Genomic DNA, 22,644 nt, shown 5'->3' on the forward strand with positions numbered 1-22,644 from the left:
GGTTGTCAGTTGTCATTGTCAATCAGTTTGAAATGTAAAATGTAATCAATGTAAACGAAAAGAAATATCTAATATTTATTGCTAGTTCTATAATATAGTCGAAAATTATATTAACTCTTTGATACAATATAGATTTTGTGCCCTCTATACTTTTGAATAATGAGAATCTTTCAGTAAATTAACATAAGGTAAATGAATAACTGTTAACCTTTGCACTCATTTCAATCATTCATAATTTCATATTATTTATCAAACTACTTGTATTTATTCATTAGTGAACAACGTTATGAAGCTGTTCAGGAAATTTCTGAACTCATATCCTATAGTCCGTGGTATTGGATCCTACGCAATAATTTGCCCATCAGGATGTCTTATTCAACAAAGCTATGAAGGAAAAAATTTTAAGAGTTATGACTGGTTACGCGTATTCAGATTTAGCTTATACGGTGTAATTGTTGTGGCTCCTATGATGCATGGATGGGTCAAATTAACAACTTTCATATGGCCATCCAGTACTTTCAGCAACTCACTTAAGAAGGTGAACTTGAATGAACAAGTTATAAGTTACCATTTCTGTTCACTGTCATTTTTTTCAAGGCAGTTTTAGAGCAATTCACTTATGCTCCTGTGACAATGTTTTGTTTCTATACTGTGATGCCTGTACTAGAAGGAAATTCTCTGCAGAGGGCAATTCAGGAACAATTAAAACCTAAATTTTTTTCCACATACAAGGTACTCTTCTAATTGTTCAGGAAGATATTTAATAACATTCAATATTTTCAGATTGCTCTGTGTTACTGGCCTTTCGTTCAAACTTTCAATTTTTACATGATTTCTCCTAAAAATAGGGTTCCATTTGTTAGTATTTGTAGTTTATTTTGGTGGATTTTCCTCTCTCACATGAACACCTCAAAAAAAGTTAAAGGATCAATATTACATGGAAAACAATAGCTGATCTATTCTTCCAACTGATCATAAATTATTAGTATTGCATTGTGGAATTATGTTTTTTTGATGATATCCTGAATAAAATTATTGGTGAAGATTTCTTATTATTGGTCATTTGTAAGCAAATCTGGAGTAATGTTAGAATGATGCATCTACAAGTACCAATCTGTTGGGTTGGGGGTTCCCTTTTTTGTTCAGCTAATTCCATTTAACTATTGCTAATGAGATGTAGTTGAGTAACATTTATCATATCGTTTTTCACAATGATATTTTCCTTTTTTCATTCCCTATAGGACATCATTAGATTATTTGTTTTTTGTTACCAAATATTTATAACATTCATGCATTTCATATCATCTAAAGTTACATTATTTTGAATAATAATATCCAATGTTTGCGATAACTACTATTCTCTCAAAAAATTTACAGTCCAATCCTACAGTTGAATCTGACCTAAATGGGTGCATTGTCAAAAGTAGTCAGGGTATTTGATACCTATCCCTTTAGTCGAGGTCTCTTATCATATACTATCATATTTCCCTCCTCATGTTTGATTCAACAAACTCTGGCTGGAAATACCTGGGAGACATATGACTGGAAAAGAGTTTTTCGATTCTGGATATATGGAACTTTCTTTCTAGCACCTGTAGGATATGGCTATGTCAAAATTATGTCAAAATGGTTACCAAACTCAGATTTGAGATCTAATATTAAGAGGGTGAGTAGAGAATCAATCTCTGTTGTGCAAGATGATTGTGGGGAATCAGGGGTTGATACAGGATTGTTACCCTTACACACAGACAGAAATGTTCTTGAGTAGACATATCTTTTCAATAATATGATCTCTTATTTCGCTTCAAAATTTCCGTCGATATCAAAATGACAGGTAAAATAGTGGAAGAGTACTTTACTTTTGAGTTCAGTTTATTAATTTGTAATAATAATACTCGAAATGGCCCATTCACTTCCATGCAGTAATCTAAGTTTTGCAGGCCCGGATCTAGGGGGGGGGCAAGCGGGGCGCTTGCCCCGGGCGTCAGCTTAAGGGGGCGCCAAAATCAACCAGAGGTTAAAATTTTTTTTTAGTTTCTCGGAAAAAATTTATTTCCTAGTGCTAAAATCGAAACTGTAGCATGGAAACATGATAAACTATCACTATGCCAAAAATCTTCAAAATCAATGAGGGTTCAATTAACTGTATATGTATTATTCAGTCATCTCTAGGAATGATCGCCACACTTGGGTGAAATAGGTTAAAAGATAGGATATGTCTACAATGTGTCGCAAGCATAGAGCCAGTAATTTCTTTGCCTGGGGAATTACCGACTCATCCCCATTTCATCTGGAACTAAGGGCCAAAATTTCCGATTTTTTATGGACCATAACTTAAAAACTAATCCTTTCAGCAGAATTCTGTTCGTTTTAGTAAATACACCAATATTGGTGGAAATGGCAGAGATCGAAAATTTTTCAAATCTTCCATACTGTATGAATTTTTTGAAAAATATTTTTGGTCTCCGATCAAAACCACATTCGAACTGTACACTAATACGAGTGCGCAGAACACGAATATGCAAACAGATATTTTTTTTAAATTATGATGAAAAATCGGAAATTTTGGACCTTCGCGGAAAAATTATATAAAATCTAATCTGTTAGCGGTAGATGAATGAAGTGTGGTTTTTTCTATTCGCAAAGAACCAATCTATCACAAAAGACTCAGCATATGACTAGTGATTTTTTTCTGGCTGCTACACCTCCTCAAAGTTGACCAATGTCTTCGAAATTTTGCACTAAAAGTGATTTATTTCTCAAAATACTGATCCTACAAAAAATCAAATTGCATATTCGTGATCTACGACTTCGAATTAATAAGTAAAATGACCCGGATCGATATATGTCGCTGAAAAAATTAATTTCCGTTCGGAATAATTTCGTTCGTAAAGCGCGGGAAAAAACGATAGGTGAGCTAGGGTTGCAAACGACATTCTTGTGAAAACAAACTTTTTTATTTTTCGAACGATTTCAACCCGAGTCATTTTTTCTACTAATTCGTGGTCGAAGATTACGAATAAGCCACTAGATTTTTCCTAAGATAAGTACTTTGTGAAAAATATCACTTTTAATGGAACAATGGGAAAAAAATAACAGTGATTTTTTTCCTAAAGTGCTCATTTTAGGAAAAATCTAATTGCATATTCGTAATCAACGACCTCGAATTAGTGAAAAAAATAACTCGGGTTGAAATCGCGATGAGGAATATGCAATGATATGTTTCCTAAGAACCTTAGAGGGGGGGGGCGCCATCATGAATTTTTGCCCCGGTCAGAAAAAATCGTAGATCCGGGCCTGAAGTTTTGCTGAAATCGTTCATGTAGATTACTCTAGATTTCTGGTGTATTTTATTGGCATTCATTTTAATGATTCGGGTTCCCAAATCATCGGGTGACTCGGGCTGGGTAGCGTAAATCTTGGATTTCAGGTGATTCCGTAGAAAAAAGTCCAGTGGAGTCAGATCAGGTGATCTGAGTGGCCACTCAATATGTCCCTTTCTTCCAATCCAGGCGTGAGGAAAATTTTCATCTAAGAAATGTCGCACCGGTTGAACGAATAAAATGACAGTTTGATGGTTTTCTGCATTCTCCAGTAATTGCACCAGGGCTGGATAAATAGCGTTCTCGGCCTTCTCAAATAGATCTGAATAAATTCGGCCAGTGAGATTTCTGGGTATAAAAAAGGCCCGATTATGTGATTTCCATAAATACCCGCCCAAGCATTTATTTTTGGGAAAACTGTGTGTGCACTTCACGAAATAATCTGTGATTTTCATCTGACCAATACCGACAGTTATGCCGGTTCACAATACCGTTAAGGTAAAATGAACACTCGTCCAAAAAACAGATATCGAACATGATTACGTTAATCATTTTACTGACCACTTCACAGAAATGGAGTAGGCGTTCGGGATCATCCTAATTAAGTTCCTAAATCAATCGTATCTTATAAGGATGGAATTTATGTTGTTTAAGGATTCTCATGATTGTTGTGCGTGAAACACCAGATACATCGGATAATTTCCTAGTAATAAAAGTTGTATTCATTGCTACATGACCTAAGACAGCATCGTCCCTCTCTTCGTCTCTTTCATGCAGCTTCTTTTTGTTTTCGACTGAACCAAGTGCTTCAGATTTAGCGGATACTTTTTTACAGGGTGTCGTTCGTTAAACAAATACGCTGTTGTTCGCGAAGAGTCGTTATTTCTTAAAAATAATCTTATAATTTTCACCTCTTCTACGGAATACACCATTTTAATTCTACAACAAATTCTCAATTGCTTTGACATACTTGTAACATTCTTAAAAGTTCACGATAGACTAAGGTAAATCGAAAACATGGTCCGTCTACTTTTTTGGACAAAAAATTAACAACATAACTACGAAATACCTTTGAAATGTTTTGGATACGAATAATATTCCCGAGATTAATTCCACATTGCCTCTCACTATTTTCGCTGTTATTTCATTATCGATGAATATTTTGAAGCGGAATTTCAGGATCAGATAGTACTCGATACGATCTTCAAAATTAGTAATAGTAACACCCTTCGTCCCTATTCAAAACCAAAGTGTTGTGCTCACACCTGTAAGGGGGTTGAAGTTAAGAGGACGAAAAAAGAGTTAAAGTTGTTCACCCTCGAATCATAAATTGACGGGCCCGAGCGATTCTCCACATTTTCATTTTTAAGTCGGAAAATCAAGGTGTTGACCTCGTTTGACCAACCTGTATATTAAGCATGGTATTCTTACGCGAATTTTGGTGTCATTATAGTGTTTTGTGTTTGGCAACGTTCAGAGAAAATATCCTTAATTTATATTATATGAAAATGAATCGGTTATGTTTGAATACTTTTGTACGAAATGAAATAAACAATGATAATGAATGAAATGGAGATGAACATTAGAACTGATTAATATGGATGGTTTCAAACTGAATTCGTTATTTATCGAAAATAATCAATAGAAGGGAACATTCAATATTTATCGCCAACGAAATTGCGATTACTCATTTATTGTAGATATAAATTACTTCTTCGTTCACCAAAATGAAAAGGAGAAAGTGATTTTTTGCTTAGTTTTCTAATATAGTACATAACTGATTTCGGAAAATTTGGAAAAACTTTAATGTTAGGATTCCAGGGATGGCATAGCCGATTATAAAAATTTGGAAGTGAAATGTCTTTTAACTAGGCCGAATCGGAATAAAAATGCTAAGGGAAAAGTGTTTATTTTGACCTCGAGAACCTACTGTTGAAATGTATTGTGTACAAGTTAAAGACCTGGGTTACCTATTTGCGTCTTTATTCAAGAGAGAAGAATAAACTTCTATTAGTAGGCCTTATTGAAGAAATGTCTTCGTACAAGTTTTTTTCAATCATAATAAAAAAAATATGTGCAGGAACGACTTCGTTGCAATTCCCTTTTGATATAGAAAAACAAAAACAAATTGTTTCGTTTTTCGTTATAAAAAGCAAAAAAGCTTAACCATTGGGCATTTGAAAAATAATACCATACCCATACATGCTCAACCAGAAACGAAACACTAATCGAATCGAATTGGGAAATTCGTATGTAAAACCACCAAATGCCATATAAGTAGTTATACTCATACTGGGTGGGCGAATATTTTACAATTTTTCTGCAAAACGTCAATTACAATTAAATAGAGATTAGAGATAAAAATAATCAAATAGGAAATGATCTATCAAATGAAAACCGAATCAACACTTTCATTAGATGATGAATAGATTGATCGCAAATGAGCAATATGGTTGATCAACCCAACTGGGGCCCCTACTTTGTAGGATATATCACGAAAGCTTCTTTTCAATTGATATGAAATGATATCAGCTTCATTTCTTAGGTACCTGCATATCTTGATTAAACTGAATAACATATAGATTATAAGATTTTCACTTTTACATGATTCATTCAACCACGACGTGTTTCGCTATCGGGTGGGTGAAGGAAACTTTATTACAATATAAATATAAACAGTCAACTTAAAATGAATAACTGGAATATTTCAACATATTTAAAGAACTATCAAGAAAATACTCGAATCAAAACGATTGGAAAAAAAAACTGCTCAACAAATAAAAGAAAATCTCAAAAACAACAATAACAAAATTAATATACCCAAACTTTTAGAAGGAATACTGATTATGATCAGAAGAATGTGTAAATATACCTATATATACCTATATAGATATTACAATGTGATCTCTATAAAAAGGAAAATCGCCCTGTTATCCATGACGAATGAAAACTATTCATACTGGAGTTTCTCATATTTAGCCTGTGGAAATTCGTCTATCACAGAATCATAATTTATATATTGGCTGTTTCATTGTTCAGCGCCTGGTTCGTGCGAGATCCGCCACTGAGTGAAAATAAACATTCAATTATGAATAATTATTGTCAATGGGTCTAGAGTTCTCCTTTTTCAATAAATCTAAAAACTTGATTAACGGGAAATAGGACTAAGGAAACGATGTACAAAGTTTCTTACATTTGCTTTTTCAGCAAAACTTCAAATTGAATAGATCAGGATAGAGAGCTTCCAGAAAACAATCTTTCACCATTTGGCCGAAAATAACTTCATGCTAGAGTTTTTGAATATGCTTCTTAACTATCGGTGTTTTCTCGAAAAACGGCATTTGCGATTGCTTACCCTTGATACGATTCAAAGGACTATTTGAAAATAACTAACTTCTTTTCCCTACTGGAGATCTTGCAATGGAAATTTCGTGAGAAAGGTTTCATGAATACTCTGCCGAACCTTTTAGAAAGCCAGTCAGTATAATCGATACTAGTAGAAAAGCTTCGTGCATGTACCTAAATGTTTTCCTTTTATATTCGCTATAATTTGAATTTTTTTCCTACTTTACTATTCGTTGCCTTTCCTATTCTTTGCCTTCTTCGCTAGAATGAACTATTGTCCAATTACAGCACAGAGTTTCTGTCATAAATATACCTACATGGGGTTTCACGAGTGAATGAGCAAACCAAAACTGAATAGACGACATCGTTGACATCGAGCTTGATTCGAAACAGCCCCACTTGGCTAATTTGGGTACCTCTTTTTCGGTATACAGAGTAGCCAAAATTTTCATTTTCCCTAAGATTGATTTTCTGCCAAGAAAAATGTATCTACATTTCCTTTTAAAAATTCGACTTGACCCTGAAATTCCCTTCAAATCAAACTTCAAGGTCAGATCAAATATCTGCATTCGATGTCCTTCTGAAGACTAGGAAACTTTCATTTGACACACTTTTTGATCCGCTGGGCAAACATTTTTTCAATTTCAGAATACCTAAATGGGTTGTTTTGAAATGAGCTCGATGTCCTGTAATCACAGGGTGTTCGTTAGTCCGTTTACATATCTAGCTATGTTTTCACTCACTACTACTCAAAGCTACTACTTTACTTCTTTAGGTCATATACTTCATATGTCAGTTCGTGAAAGTAAATAATTTCTTATTCCAGGTTATCGTAGACCAAACAACCTATTCCCCTTTAATGACAGGTGCATTTTTCGGTGGTATGTCCCTTCTTGAAGGAAAAGATTTGAAAGGTGCGAAAGAAGAGATAGAGAAGAAGTTTCTGCCAACATATAAGGTATAGTGGTAATTATTACTTATAGTTCATTTTTTGAATTTCGTCAATTTTCAGACTGGACTCTGTTATTGGCCGATTGTTCAAACGGTTAATTTCACCTATATTTCCGAAAAGAACAGGGTTCCTTTCATAAGCTTGTGTGGTATGGTGTGGACTGTTTTTCTTGCTTTCATGCTTCAAAAGAATGTGAAAAAGTTAGATGTTGAATAGTGAGACTGTTCTGTAGGAGGGTGAGTTGACTTCAATATAAAAAATAACCAATTATTTATTCCGAAATTTTTGCTAACTCATCCTCATTATCATGCTTATTAATATACGGAGTAATTCAATATGGAAGGGAAATCAAGAAACTGATGTAGATGCTACACGTCAATGTCGGATGAGCTTTTTTTCTTGGGGAGGGTAATCACCTCAGGTACACTTTGATCGTATGGATTTCGATACTTATCCGGGAAGGGTTATTTACCTCTAGTAATATTTATTATATTTGTTTATTTGATAACATCATTTGAAAGAAGTCTTCTTGGAAAATAAAATTTCCAACAAACAAGTATTTTCTTTAAGTTATTTTATTAAGCTCCATCCAGATAGATGCCAGACCGCTCCTGCGCATGTTCAGCTCAACGGCTGGTAGGGAGCGCAATTGTATATAGTCACTGTAATTAATTGCTCAACAGGGTAAATCATGTCTCTGGGGTAAATATCAGTCACTTCAACTATTACTACGATTCTTCAAAAGTAATACCTACTGCAAGGTGTGGTGTAAACATTAAACCATTAAATAAAATACAATCCATAAATTGAATCAAGGGTAAAACAATTGTATCCACAGCAGGATACATTTTCCCACATAAAAATAATACAATGTTTTTTCCATTGACTCCACCTAGCGCCCTCTATGCACTACGTTGAAGAGAGAGTTGCATATTCGAAATTATAAAAGCTCCAGGTTGTGAATTTTCATGTTGTAACTGCTAAAATTATCATTCTTATAGCAATTTTTTGAAAAAACTTTCATACCCAGTATCTCGTAGGAGTTGTATAAGTCCTGTAGACCTCAATCGTCATAAACGTGAAGTATATTCAGTTTCTGGATTTCCTTTTTCCTTGATGGTTATTTCCATGGCCATTGATAAAAAGTACTTTCTATTCTTCAGTTGGCTAATGGGATATGTTACTAAGGATATTATGTATGTAGGTAGGTACTATTTTCATGTAGTCATATCTAGTGATATATAAAAAAATCAAGTATAATCATTTAATCACAATATGTACTTCAACTGTATCAAATGAGAGCATATGAAACTCGATACTCAACGAGTATACACTACAGGGTGCGGCATAGAAACTTTTCGATTTGTTTTCGGCGCCAAGCAGCGAGGGGTTTTCGGATGAGGCTGGGAAGGGCCTCTATGATTAGACGACGTTGTGAAAATTCGCGTTTTTCTCAATTTCCATCTACGGAGTAGGAGTTGACGAGTTCAACTGAGACCAAAACCATGGTCAGCATCTACTTTTCTTAGATGTACGAACTTCCTGACGGGGTCCGAACGATGGAAAAATTGTCTAGTTTTATTTAGACCGTAACACTTGTTGATATATTCAGCGGGTGATATGGGTCAGAAATAATTCTTATAAAATATAAATAAATCGGAAAGTTTTCAGTTTCCATGAAACGCATAATTTAGGTCAATTGATGAATAATCCGCCATATGATTTTGTTTCGAATGCAAGTAAATAAAGAGATGACTAGCCGTTTGATCTTCGGGATGCGTAAAGTGTGTAAAGATGAGATATTACATTACTTGAATTAATTAAATATTTTCTATAGTTTACTAATTAACTCTAGATTTTTCACAGGATATAGGAAACGTGGATGGTCCAAAAACTAAACCCAACTAATGCCGACGTTTCGCGGATATATTTCCACTTCTTCAGGAAAAGCTGGAAAAGTCTTCTTCAGGAAATATATCCGCGAAACGTCGGCATTAGTTGGGTTTAGTTTTTGGACCATCCACGTTTCCTATATCCTGTGAAAAATCTAGAATTATGATCTCAGGAAATGAAATACCAGTTACTAATTAACTTTACTAGTGAAATATTCAGCAGGGCGCCCCTCTGCTTTTGCGCCCTAATGTCTTGCAGCCGCTGCGCTCCCCTTGAGCCGGCCCTGTTTGATCTCGTTTCTGACAGGATTACTGTCGATAGTATTGCGAGTATTTATGGTATCACCCCCGAAAGTATAATTTTTTTAAGCACCTGGGCTTACATCTTCTATTTTCCATTTTCAAAACGAACAATAATTGACGTTTCGATGAATCGCGAAAGCTGATGTCACGAATTACGTTACAAATTGTCGTCGTCGTCACGTCATCAATTACTAATTTAAAATAATTGGCATTGTCCCCAGAAACGCTTCTCTAAAATTGAGGTTCGTTGTTATGCAAGGCAAGGCATATTCAATAATATTTATTCGAACGAACTAGTGAACTTAAGAATGGTGGTTGTTTTATCCAGATTTGTGGCTTTCACAAATCGACACCCTATAGTGCGGGGTATGATTTCGTACGCCACTATATGGCCAGTGTCGAATATTATACAGCAAAGTTTAGGTGAGCGCATACACGAATAGTTCATAGTTTATGTTAGGGAGCTCCCTAACAACTTGTCCTTGTATCATCCTTGTATCATTGTTATGATGTTGATTCTACTGCCTAACATTATACCAGAGTAGCCTTCGCATGGTTCCAGTACGGGTACTTAATACATAAGAAACAAAAAGCAGATAGTATTCTTTCATTGACAATATGTGACGTTTGGTTAGGGAGTATCAATATGGACATACCCTTTGGAGCTGAGTAGATGTTAGATGATTAATTGGTCATTCCTTCACCCCGCTGGCACATTATAGTAATGAACAATCATGGATATTTGATGATGCAGAAAAAACTGATTCACATATTAGATATTTGATAGGAACCTAGTGAAACTCAATAAAATCAATTTGAGGAATTAAAAACTGACATTGCTTTGAGTTCCAATCTCACTCAGTGATTCCGACAATCTGCAAACTGTCAAAAAATGAACGTTACTATATTTTCGAAATGAAATAGTTTCCCCATTTTTAGATTTTCTCAAAAATATTGCCTTTCATGAGAAAAATTGCAAGAGATAAGGAAGATTAAAACGTTCTAACAATTTTCAAGGAATTCAAATAAGCGGTTGATGTTTAGCGTTTCCTAATTCCCAAGACATTGTGGCTCAGTTAAAAGTGAGAGAGTGGCCAAAATAGGAAGCACTTTGTGATTTCGCATATCATAAAACCCCTATGTACCAAATTCAGTGGTTTTGGTATGACCGGATTCTAAGATGAAAAGGAAAGAATATTTTTAGGGGAAAAATTCAGGGTGCTGTACCTACCTCCTGGCAAAAATCAAAAATAGTCTCCTCGTAAACCAGTAGTATTCAGGAAATTGCACTGAGCATATCTTTTATGTGGACGTCTGTATACAAGGGAACGTCGATCACAATGATAGAGGCAGAATCTAGACTCATCTGTGAAGAGAACTGTTTCCCAATCGGCTTCTTCCCAATGGATATGCTCTCTCGCAAAATCCAAACGCGTCCTTTGATGGGCTGGGGTAAGAGCTGGGCCTCTTGCCGCGGCACGAGGCCTTAAATCATATTCTCTGAGGCGATTTCTTATTGTCTGAGTGCTAATTTGCACCTCATGAGTTTGCTCAAGCTGAATTTGAAGGAGGCGAGCGGTTGAAAACCGTTGTCTCAACGAAGAAACTCTCAAGTAACGTTCTTGAATGGCAGTTGTTACCCGTGGTCTACCCTGTCCTGGTCTTCGGACATTCATACCTGTCTCCCTGAATCGCTGCAGCATTCTGGACACACTTGTATGGGAAACTCTAAACCTTTCTGCAATTCTTGTGTATGTCCACCCTTCTTCTCGCAAAACTACCGCTTGGACACATTCCTTTTCGGTCAAATTGCGTGTTTCGCGTTGCATAGCGATCGAGTGTAGAAAATCAAACGAAAGAAAAACTATTGATCACTAGAATTGATCGAGAACAACTGATTTTAGAATGGAGCCAATACATTCAAAATCTGATAATATCATCTTTTTTATTCCTGCTGGGAAAAAACATCTGTATTGAAGAAAACCGTTGAAAGTGGATAACATATGCATGCATAATTCTGATAAAAATAATTATCATTGAGAACACCTTCAGTTGTAGAATAAATTTGAGATTTCCATAATGTGCGTTAATTTTTTTCGGGCAGTGTATTTTGGTATATATTACAAGTTTCAGTAAGAGAAATTTCATACCATAATATATAAATCAGGCATCATAAAGGAGGAGGATACATTTACCTGACTACAAAGGCTCCCAACTTTAACAAATTCTGAGTAGAAAAAAAATAGGCACGAGTCACCCTTTGTAAATTTTTGGGGAGGCAGAGTCCAAAATTCATATTAAGCATTCACATCATCAGCAGTTAGCGGAGCTATACATCTATACAATATAGGGTGTAAAAGTTATCTCTGACCAAATTTCACACGGTGATTACATGTACTTTGGAATAAAAAGTTCCTATAGATTAGGTATGGTCCAACAGTCTTCCGTTGTGAAGTTGATTTTTGTAAAGTTTCACAATTTTCCACTAAAAACATATCATAACTTGAAAACTGTCTCAACTCAAAGTTTATAGGAAAGGATTTTTGATTAAGGTATATATAGTTTTCAAGATATGCCTTGTTTCAAGTGAAAAAATTTTGGTTACAAAAAAGTAACTATACAACATACAACAAAGGATAATTGGACCCTTCCTTGTTGCAAATTGCTTGTAAAATCTCTCTATGAAATTTGGCCTGAGATAACTTGTACATCCTGTATGCGGCGGTGCATTTCTTAAGCAAGAGCCTTTCCAAAAATTATGAAAGTTAAATATGTATGTACTTTCAATGCAGACTTTCTCATTCATAGCTGGAAAAACGCTCGAAACTTATGATTGGATGACTCCTCTTCGTTTTTCGATCTATGGAGGACTCTTCACTGCTCCTACCCTTTATGCATGGGTAAGGTTTACCTCTTTCATGTGGCCAACACCTGGCTTGAAAACGGCAGTATTCAAGGTACTTTCATAATATTTCCATTTATTTCTAACAGACTGCAGACTGATTCCTTTGATTCTCAATCTCAATTCATATCTTCGGTATTTACTACATTGTGAAAAAATTTTCGAACAGGACAATTTCATTTGAATTATGCAACTTTACATGTATAAAATCGATGATTTTTATAAAATGGCAACTCTAATATTTTGTGCCAGAAATGAATAGACCTTTTTTTGCTGAAGATGATTTTGTCATTATGGGGTTTCTCATCAACAATATTCTTATTAAGACCACAGTACAAGTGCCAAAGGTACTACGTAGATATCTGCAGATCATGTGGTATTGTTTTGTATCATGGATAGGTGTAGGATTCTACAAAATTATTGTGGCTTGGTTAAGTCTTAGTGAGACACAGGTGAGGATTGAAAAATATTCCTCATGGCGGGCCACCTTTCTCGCTTAAAGATACCATCCTCCAGTTGGGATGTGTGACACTGCACTGTACTGGAGAGGGACAATAATCCCGTAACCAGTCTACAGTTTGTGTATATGTATATGTTTCAGCCTCTCTGGGAATTCCTCCGCTGATTCATGACTAGCACGCATTAAAAGAACGAAAATTCTTCTAATTGGCGTTTCCATATCAAACTATTTCTATTATAGGAATAGTTTGATATGCATAGATAATCTTCAGCAACAAGAGGTCTATCCATTTTTGACACAAAAGGTTAGGGTTGTCATATGAAAAAACTCTGCTCTACCCCTTCAGAGGGTGTATGACAAACTCCTCAATTTTTTATAAGATGCATAATTTAAAATAACTTAGTAACGAGCATGTTTCTACAAAGTACTACATATTGAAGATATGAAGTTTTCTGCGTTACTTTCCACTTGAAATATTGATATGACATGTTGTAAATGGATGTTACAGATATGAGAAATATCATCATAACAAAATTTTGGAAACAGCACAAGCTCATCACCGATTACGAAAATTATGTAATTGAGCAGTTTTTTTAGATCAATCTATCTGTTCAAAATAAGTTTTGAGAATCAAGCGACGCGACGGTCTGTTGTTGTTGGAAATAATTTAAATATTTGACGGAAACATTGTGAAGGCTGTTGTAGAACAAATGACCTATGGCCCGGCAGCTCTCATATGTTTTTACTTTGGAATGAGTCTAATGGAAGGAAAAGGCGTAGATGAAGCAGTAGAAGCTGTTAATCAGAAATTCCTTCCCTCCTGGCAGGTAATAATGTGATGTGACGATTTTTTATTATAGTTTGTTGGATTCGACTAACAAATTGTGTTGGTGTTAGATCTTTGGGATTCCGATATTCCCGAACAGTACTAACAGTGTTCGAAAGAGTCTAGATCATTCCGGTTCTATTATTATTCGAATATGAACAGTAGCACCAATAATATCGGAACTCGTCGTATCAATTCAACATTTAACACTATTTAAAATCTATAAACTTCTAATCTCAAGGTACCTATCACTTGAACTCTTTAAAAACATATTTATATTCGTAAATACATCCAATCACTCCTAAGTATTCTTTATTAATTTCAACAATATGCTATCACAAGACATAGCCTTGGCCCTTGGCAGACTTGATATGCTTTCTCAGCGATTGGCATTTCTACTGAAACCTGCTTTCTTTCCTAATGGGGAATTCTCCTCAATTTGAGTTATCACTGCATATGCAAGTTTAAACTGAATAATTATGAGTTTCATTCATGATTTTTTCAAATGCACCTCGGAAACTATTCAAAATCATTCTTCAAATATGGGCTCGCTTGGTTGCGAGTTTACGATTTGGCAACCGTGTCTACTAGACAATGAAAAGAACAATGTCCGATCAGCTTGTTTATAAAATAAAAGCTGTTGATTTACAGGTGCGTATTTACTGGCGAGCTTCAACTGCAACCGGCCATAAAAATCCCATAAAATTTTACGACCTTCCTCTATGGAGAGTAGAGAGAAGGAGAACGATCGCTGCTTTGAGACCACAGATTTTTTGTCCCCTAAAATATGTACCAATAGTAGTAGTTCATGTTTTTGCCAACAGTCGCGCTGGCCATCACGAGAGTGCGAAATTTTGTTTACACAAATCAAATTGTAGTTGGCTCGTTGGCTGAGTGAACTGTTTCCCTGGTGACAGATGATAGGAATATTATTATTGTCGATTTTTGATAAGAGAACAACATATGACCATGGTGAAATGTTGAAGCGTGCGCTAGTATAAGAGTGTTTTGGCATCGGAAAGAAAAGGAGAAGAGATAAAATTTCCGAGAGCATTTTTGAGAGAAAATTGGAAAAAACCTTATCTCAAGAATCAACTCCCAATCAATTTGTGTGTCAAGAGCACTTTTGCGATGAAGATATCAAAAAGATGATGGATTCATTATAAACGAAATCGAAATTGTCATCCCTCGTGAGAAGTTGACTCTTCTGAATAAGAATATTTAACCAATAAAACTACATGGTTCAGAAGTAAATATTCTTGAAGAATTTTGTTGGCATAACATAATATATGGTTTATATCGGTTCTCAGCTGAGTATTGGCAAAAGAATCTACTCTAATACCTAAGTGATAAATCTGAGACTGCTACCTTTTGTTGTCTTGATGTGTACTGCTCCTCACTACGGATTTATATAATTTTGAAGATAAGTAAACCAACTAACATAGCTGCTTTCAATAAACAATGATAAACAAAAGTAGGTACAATTTTTTTGATCAGTGATTTCTTTTGAATTTCATTGATTTCGACTTGCATTTTATTGCATATAATTCAGAGAACTCATATTCAATATAGATTTGAAGAAAGGTATTTGAAAAATCATCAGAAAAACCACGATGACACATAACCTTGAATAAAATGAAGGCTGTTCATTTCAAATTGACGCTTGAATCCCCACTCCTTATCGATACCCGTTGTAATCGCAGCGACACCTATTTTCCCCGTTTTTGGAGACACATTTTTAGTACGGCGATCGTTCTCCTTCTCTCTACTCTCCATACCTTCCTCGTTCGTCGCAGACTTCATAGACAGCCACCTTTGTCTATCTCATCAAGATAGTGTATTTGTTGTCCTTTATTATCAAAGCATATTTCAGTCGATGTTGCCAACTTGTGCAATCGAAATGAAACGCTTTAAATTTTAAATACCCATTTTTATTTTTCATTTTAGTGCTTAAATATATCATTTTTTTTTGGGAAACGGTTGAAATGGTTATTTCAAAATGTGACGTTTCAAAGATATTTCATAAAAAATACATCATTTTCGTCAGAAGGAGTATTCCCTATTGTCAGAGTTTTGTGGATCTAATCATATTACATATTCATATCATGATATAGAATGAGTGAGACCAGAATATCTAATATATAAAATTCTCGTGTCATAGTTTTCGTTACCATACTCCTCCGAAACGGCTTGACCGATTTTGATGAAATTTTTTGTGCTTATCCGGTATCTATGAGAATCGGCCAACATCTATTTTTCATCCGCCTAAATGTTAGGGGTAGTCCACCCCTAAATTTTTTTTTGTATTTTTTAGACAAAATTTTTAATTTCTATTTTTTTATGATACAACATACAAAAATACATACAATCCTCAATTTTCACCCTTCTACGATCAACCCTTATTTTTTAATAGCCATTTTAGTAATTTAATCATTAGGAAATTATTTATATGGCAAAACAACGTTTGCCGGGTCAGCTATCTATGAGAATCGGCCAACATCTATTTTTCATCCCCCTAAATGTTAGGGGTAGTCCACCCCTAAATTTTTTTTTATTTTTTAGACAAAATTTTTAATTTCTATTTTTTTATGATACAACATGGAAATTATTTATATGGCAAAACAACGTTTGCCGGGTCAGCTAGTACTATATATTCTTAACTTAAATTATGTGGAGACTTCGAAATATTGTTATGAAATTCATTTTCAGTGTGTTGTCCGGAATGGCGAGAAAATTCAAAATATTTTTGATCTTTTGTCACTCCCATCAGTTATACCGGAAATAGCTTTCATCTTCGTTTTTTCACATATGGCATGTCCAATAAATTATCCTTACTTTCCATTCCTGAGCTTTTTGATAAATATTCTCGAATCAAACAACCTACCCTCCTGACAAACTCTTCAATTGTACAGGGTGTAAACGAAGAGTTGCGAAAAAATTTAAGAGTTGATTTCCTGTCAAAAAATATTGTGGTTTTTTCTTGTAACTTTTTTTGATCAGCCCCTACTTAGATACAGTTCCCTAAAGATGGCACCTTAAATAGCAAACCTAACCTGGTGGCTTCGAGTCGAAAACAAGTTCCTTGTTATGTAAAGTCAAAATGCGAGATCACAAATTTTATTCGTTGTTTCGTAATAAGGGACTGCACTGTTCTAAATCCGCCGATTTACAGATATACAATATCAGTCAAGTGAATGGGTGAAATGCAAACTATCTACTACGCTACATTCAAAAAACCCTTGGACTATTTTTGATGAGTGCTCATCATGTCGGCTTTTTTTATACAAATTGAAATCACTTCTAATCCTGAGTGCTAATATTCATTCAGTTTTATCCTTGCCTCGTTGAAAACTCGTTACATTGACTCTTCTTACAATATTTGTGAAATTTTCCAGGTTGGAATATTCTTCTGGCCAGTGCTGCAAACGATTAATTTCGCCTGGGTGCCAGAAAAGAATCGTGTACCTTATGTCAGCGCGTGTAGTTTAGTTTGGTGTTGTTTCCTTTCTTACATGCATCAGCTGCGAATGAAGAACCAGGAAAAACAGTCGGTTGAAATGAACCGCGAAGCAATAGGTAATTGACGACTTGGATGACATACTAGGCAATTGTAAACAATTTATTTAACACTAGAGCAATTCCATTGAAAGTGATATTTGTTATGTATTGAAATTTTATTTTCTGTTGATCTGACTCAGTTCGAATACCATTATAAGATAATTCTGATTAGAATTAATTGTGCATTGTGAGTTTAAAAATAAATTATCGATGTCGAACGAAAGTACATGATTAGAATGATTCACCTGAATCTCCTCTTCCTTGAAACAATTCCATTTTGCATTTATTTTCATCATGAATGTATTCTCAATTGCGCAATCTACAGTTTCAGGCGTGATATTGAAAATTGACGATGAACTTGGGATAGCTGATTAAAATTGGCAGTATTCCCAGAAAATAGCAAGTAGGAAAGTGTATTCATTGGTTCTCAGTATTAATCTATACTTGTTATGAAGTCTGTGATCTCTACGCAACAAAGTTATGATTGTATTATCGAAATTTAGAGCATTTACTAGTAAATATCCTATTATTCGCGGAATTTTGTCCTATGGAGCAATATGGCCTGTTTCCAATGTCATCCAACAAACCATGGGTAAGTTCAGAATCAATCGGTACATAGTTCATTTTATCAGGTCAGGAGTTAAATTTTCCATTGATGAATCGGAATCATAAGAAAAGTCCTATTTATATCAAGGGCGGTTCATGTGGGGGGCACCAGGGGAACCAGCGTGGAAATTTCAAGTTGATCAGAAAAATTCTGAAATATGATTTGAAGTGTTTTGCATTATATCAAATATGTGGTATTTATAATTAATATTGTGGTATTAAGGGTCGTTCTTTCCCTCACCGGGAATATCTACACAAGCCACAGCTCTCTTAACACAGCATGAATAAGAGGGCTGTGGTTATGCCAAGAAAATCTTAAATATTTTCATGATTTTGTCACAACTTCGTTTTATTCAAATGTCATGCTCAATACATCATCACATTTATTTTCCACATCGATTTTTTGTGACTTTGATGATACCTTTCATCTGAGGAAGGTCAAATGATGGAAGATCAGGTAGGTATTTGTGGTGATATTATTGACTAAACCTAATGTTATTGAAATTTTCCTAGACTAATTATTAAAATATTAACATTCTATGGAAATTATGTATTAATTATATTATAATTTGTACTACTCTGGATATCTTATCAATATATTATATCCTTGGGACAATCTGAAAACAATGAATTTCCATGACGACAATAGCTTATTTATTATTTATATTTGTTATGAATTTCACAGATAAATCTTGAGGTAGGTCGTTCTTCACAAATATTATTGCTTTGTGAAAATATTATTCTATATACGTAATACGTATTTATTTTTGAATGTTGCACGATATTATTATCAAAATTAAGAGTTGGCTCCATTTCTGATTCTATACTAAATGAAAACAGAACAATTGCCTCATTCAGTTTCTAATTATCATTTGAACCTTTGGAGTGGTAAACATTAAACTGTTTGCATATTAGGTTTATCATCTGCATAGACTTACGCCACCGTTGGTAGTAAAAATCAATGCTGGGTTAACATAGTAGGACCGCAACAGGACTATTTTGGATTTACTCGGGCATGTTAGATTGATATGAAAGGGAATACCTTGGACCCTTTAGACTTTTAGAGTCTACCTTATAGACTACAAGCTACTACCTCTACGATACATCAGCCTTGTACATTTGTACTAGTACTAGGGGGATGACTGTGAAGGATAGCGTATCAAAATAAAAAAAATACTGATATCATCATATATACTTAAAACTGACACTTTAAGGTATATTTATTTATTTAAATGTTGAAAAACGTATATTTCGAAAATCTTATAATTTGAGAGTAACGAAAGGGAGATGGTGTCGAAAAAAGGTCATATGGACCTTCCCGAGTGCGATGAATTTTTTGTTATTTTGGAAGAAATAATTATAGAACAAAATCTAACCGTTTTCACTAGACTTTTTCAAAGATATATACTTCCTATCCAAAGATATTACAATAATAATATCTTTGTTCCTATCAGAGGCAACCTCTCTGTCTCTGCTTCCTATCGTTTCGCATTGAAAATTCATGTGACAGCAATGTCAGAGACAACTATCTCAACTGCGATTGGCGACACTAAGCAACTATCTCTCTACTAGTCTCTACAGTCTTTAGCCAACAACAAATGTTTATTTTTCATTCTTCCCGCCAATGCTCGTCATCACGTCCAGGGTGGAGTTCGGAATCATCGCCCGGTGTGCGTCCGACGTCTGAAACGGTTGTCCTATTGGTTGTCGGATCGTTAAGTCCCGTTAAAGAGCACGTTGGGCAACGTTCAACGTTGATTCCGAACACAACCCATAGTATGTCAAAGATTATATCCTAACTTTACAATCATTTGTTCCATGACTAACCGTGGGTTAGTTGATCGGGGAATCAACGCTTGATTGACGACTACTGACTAGACATCAATTTGTGTTCAATCGATAATTCAGTTATGATCATTCAGAATATCATTCCTGCATCAAATTATGATGTTCATACGTCCATTCAATTATTCTCAATTGCTACTTCTTCAATATCTTCAAAAATGAAGAGGTTTCATCAGTGATTTCGTTTTAGAAATCGAGTTATTGTCAAATCGTTGATCGGACAATCAAAGTTTTATGAAACCAGCTGTATGACAGTGTATATAGTGCCTATCACAGACATTTGGGTTAAAAACGGTATCGTAATCTGACAAGCTCGTGTATTTTCATTTGGATTTTTTTTAAATATTCTTGACCTCTTGCAGACGTTCCCCCTACCGATGAAAGGAAATACATCATGTAATCCATCATTGTGTGTTTTCTTTGATCTCTCTAAAGCCTTCGATACAGTATCTCACGAAAAATTACTAAAAAGATTGGACAGTTATTTTTTTAGAGGGAAGATTTATGGTTTATTAAAGAGCTATTTAACTGATCGAGAACAGAGGGTGGATGTTGATGGTGAGATGAGTGATCCCGTGTATGTCACGTACGGGGTTCCACAGGGGACTGTGCTCGGACCTTTGTTGTTCACTCTCTATATTAACAGCTTGCTGAATCTCGGAATCAAGGGCAAAATTCTCGGCTATGCGGACGATATTGCAATGTTTTGTGAGTCTGAATCGTAGGAAAGCTTGAAAACAGAAACTGAAGCCGACATAAGAATTCTGAAGGATTGGCTGAGTTTCAGCACACTCACCCTAAACCTAGAAAAAACAAGATATATGCCCTTTTGCTCATACTCCAGTGGATTGCCTTATATGGGTCCTTTAACGGCCGGGGTACTGACTCTTACATCCTGGAGGCAGAGTCGGTCAAGTATTTGGGTGTGATCATTGACCGTCACATGAGGTGGGACCTACAAGTAAAAAATATAGTTAATAAGTTAAGAGGGGTTCTATATAAAATAAAATATTTGAAGGGTTACCTCGATCTAAAACACCTCAAATTGATATATTTTGCATTAGTCCAGTCTGACATATGGAATCATCGGTTGGGGAGGTGTGTGTGATGTTCACTTGGAAAAATTGAGCGTTATTCAAAGATGGATTCTAAGGGTTATCAATGAAAAACCAATTACCTTCTCTAACGATAGGTTGTATGAAGAGACCGAGATACTCGATGTGAGACAGCTATTCTGTTTGAATAGGCTGGTAAATATAAAGAAATCCAAAATTGCTTTTGAGCCCATTGTACACTGTCACAACACCAGAACGAGATTAGGCTCCTTGAGTGTACCTAGATGTGGGAAGACTATAGGCCAGCGACAATGTAATAATCTTGCACCGAAACTGTTCAATCAACTTCCTGCCTACATCTTAGGGATAAATAATGTCAGTTTGTTCAAGGGAATATGCAGGAGTTGGATACTGTGCTACGGAAGAAAGAGACTACATAATTTCATCAACAATGTTTAGATATAGATGAGTAGAAAAAGAAAAGAAAAATTATGATATTAGAACACTTTGAATATGAATATGATAATATTAAAAAAAATGAATAAATAAATGAAAAATTATTAAAAAAAAAATTGTTTCTGGGGTGGAATGTGTGGAGTGTGCGTTCACTTTGTTCACTCATCATCAGGGGTGAATTTTCACGATATGACAACAGGTACAAGCGATGGCTTCCAGCTGGAGCATCTGTGATGTCGTTTCATCTTTTTATTTGTTCACATATTACTTTATATATTGTTTGTACTGTAGAAACTTTTTTTTTTCATAGTGAATAAATTATTATTATTATGTTTCCTCAACATTCGTTGAATACCTATTCATATTTTAACCCCTTCAGCTATTGTAGTGATAAGCCGTTCCTACTATTTTTCCGATTTGGGTGGATTATTTTTATCATTTTAATACCATAAGTTTTCAACAAGCGCAAATCTTATTTACCAAGCTTAATACGTTTAATACAAAATACAATGATCAGGGACCTTTTCAACATATAGGAGGCCCTGGTCGCTTGAGGAAAATGGTGGCCGGTGTCGCATGATTTTGAGAGAAAACTATTTTGTTAGAGCAGACAAAGGCAGTAGATGAGCAAGATTCATTTATATTTCTTCATGCAACATAAAATATGATTTGCGGTATAAAATAGGTATCGGCTTATCGGATATACCGTTTGGTGATCTCGCAGGAATAACAAATTATACATATATAGTGATAGAATATTGTGTTTTTTTCTGCTTTTCAATTAAAAATCGTTTTTCAGCTGGAAAACAATTTGATTCTCTGGACTGGAATCAAGTTGCTCAGTTCGCATTTTTTGGTTCTTTCTATGTAGCGCCGTCTCTTTACGCCTGGGTTAGGATTTCTTCAGTAATTTGGCCACAAAATAACTTCAAAACTGGAGTTATCAAGGTATAGTTATTATATTTGATTATTATTATTATATTCGATTATTGAAACTAAAGAAATGAGTAATAGTTGAGTAATAGAGTAAAATCTAGAGTTCTCTTTTCGGAAAGTGGAACTATTTACCCCAGAAAAAAAATGAACAATGACAGAAAAAACTATTTATTCACAAAAAGTGA

The 22,644-nt window shown here is 34.9% G+C and overlaps 1 protein-coding gene across 9 annotated transcripts in view; it reads left to right on the top strand.

Moving 5' to 3' along the window:
- The window catches only part of LOC123312855 (mpv17-like protein), a 26,997-nt gene continuing 4,353 nt past the window's right edge, over positions 1 to 22,644 (top strand). The window contains exons 1-5 of one of the 9 annotated variants that reach the window (XM_044897410.1): positions 1 to 188; positions 1,378 to 1,666; positions 7,495 to 7,626; positions 7,681 to 7,856; positions 22,323 to 22,460. In XM_044897410.1, coding sequence (XP_044753345.1) covers positions 1,406 to 1,666; positions 7,495 to 7,626; positions 7,681 to 7,836 — 549 coding nt within the window. In that variant the 5' untranslated portion in view covers positions 1 to 188; positions 1,378 to 1,405 and the 3' untranslated portion in view covers positions 7,837 to 7,856; positions 22,323 to 22,460. Of the gene's footprint in view, positions 189 to 275; positions 539 to 576; positions 733 to 783; positions 1,046 to 1,377; positions 1,667 to 7,494; positions 7,627 to 7,680; positions 7,857 to 9,951; positions 10,239 to 12,623; positions 12,773 to 13,872; positions 14,005 to 17,398; positions 17,788 to 17,847; positions 18,154 to 22,322; positions 22,472 to 22,644 lie in introns of those variants that run through there. The other 8 variants (XM_044897409.1, XM_044897408.1, XM_044897402.1 and 5 more) reach the window with 8 other exon arrangements.

This window comes from Coccinella septempunctata, chromosome 5, assembly GCF_907165205.1.
Source record: "Coccinella septempunctata chromosome 5, icCocSept1.1, whole genome shotgun sequence".
NCBI classification, from domain to species: Eukaryota; Metazoa; Arthropoda; class Insecta; order Coleoptera; family Coccinellidae; genus Coccinella; species Coccinella septempunctata.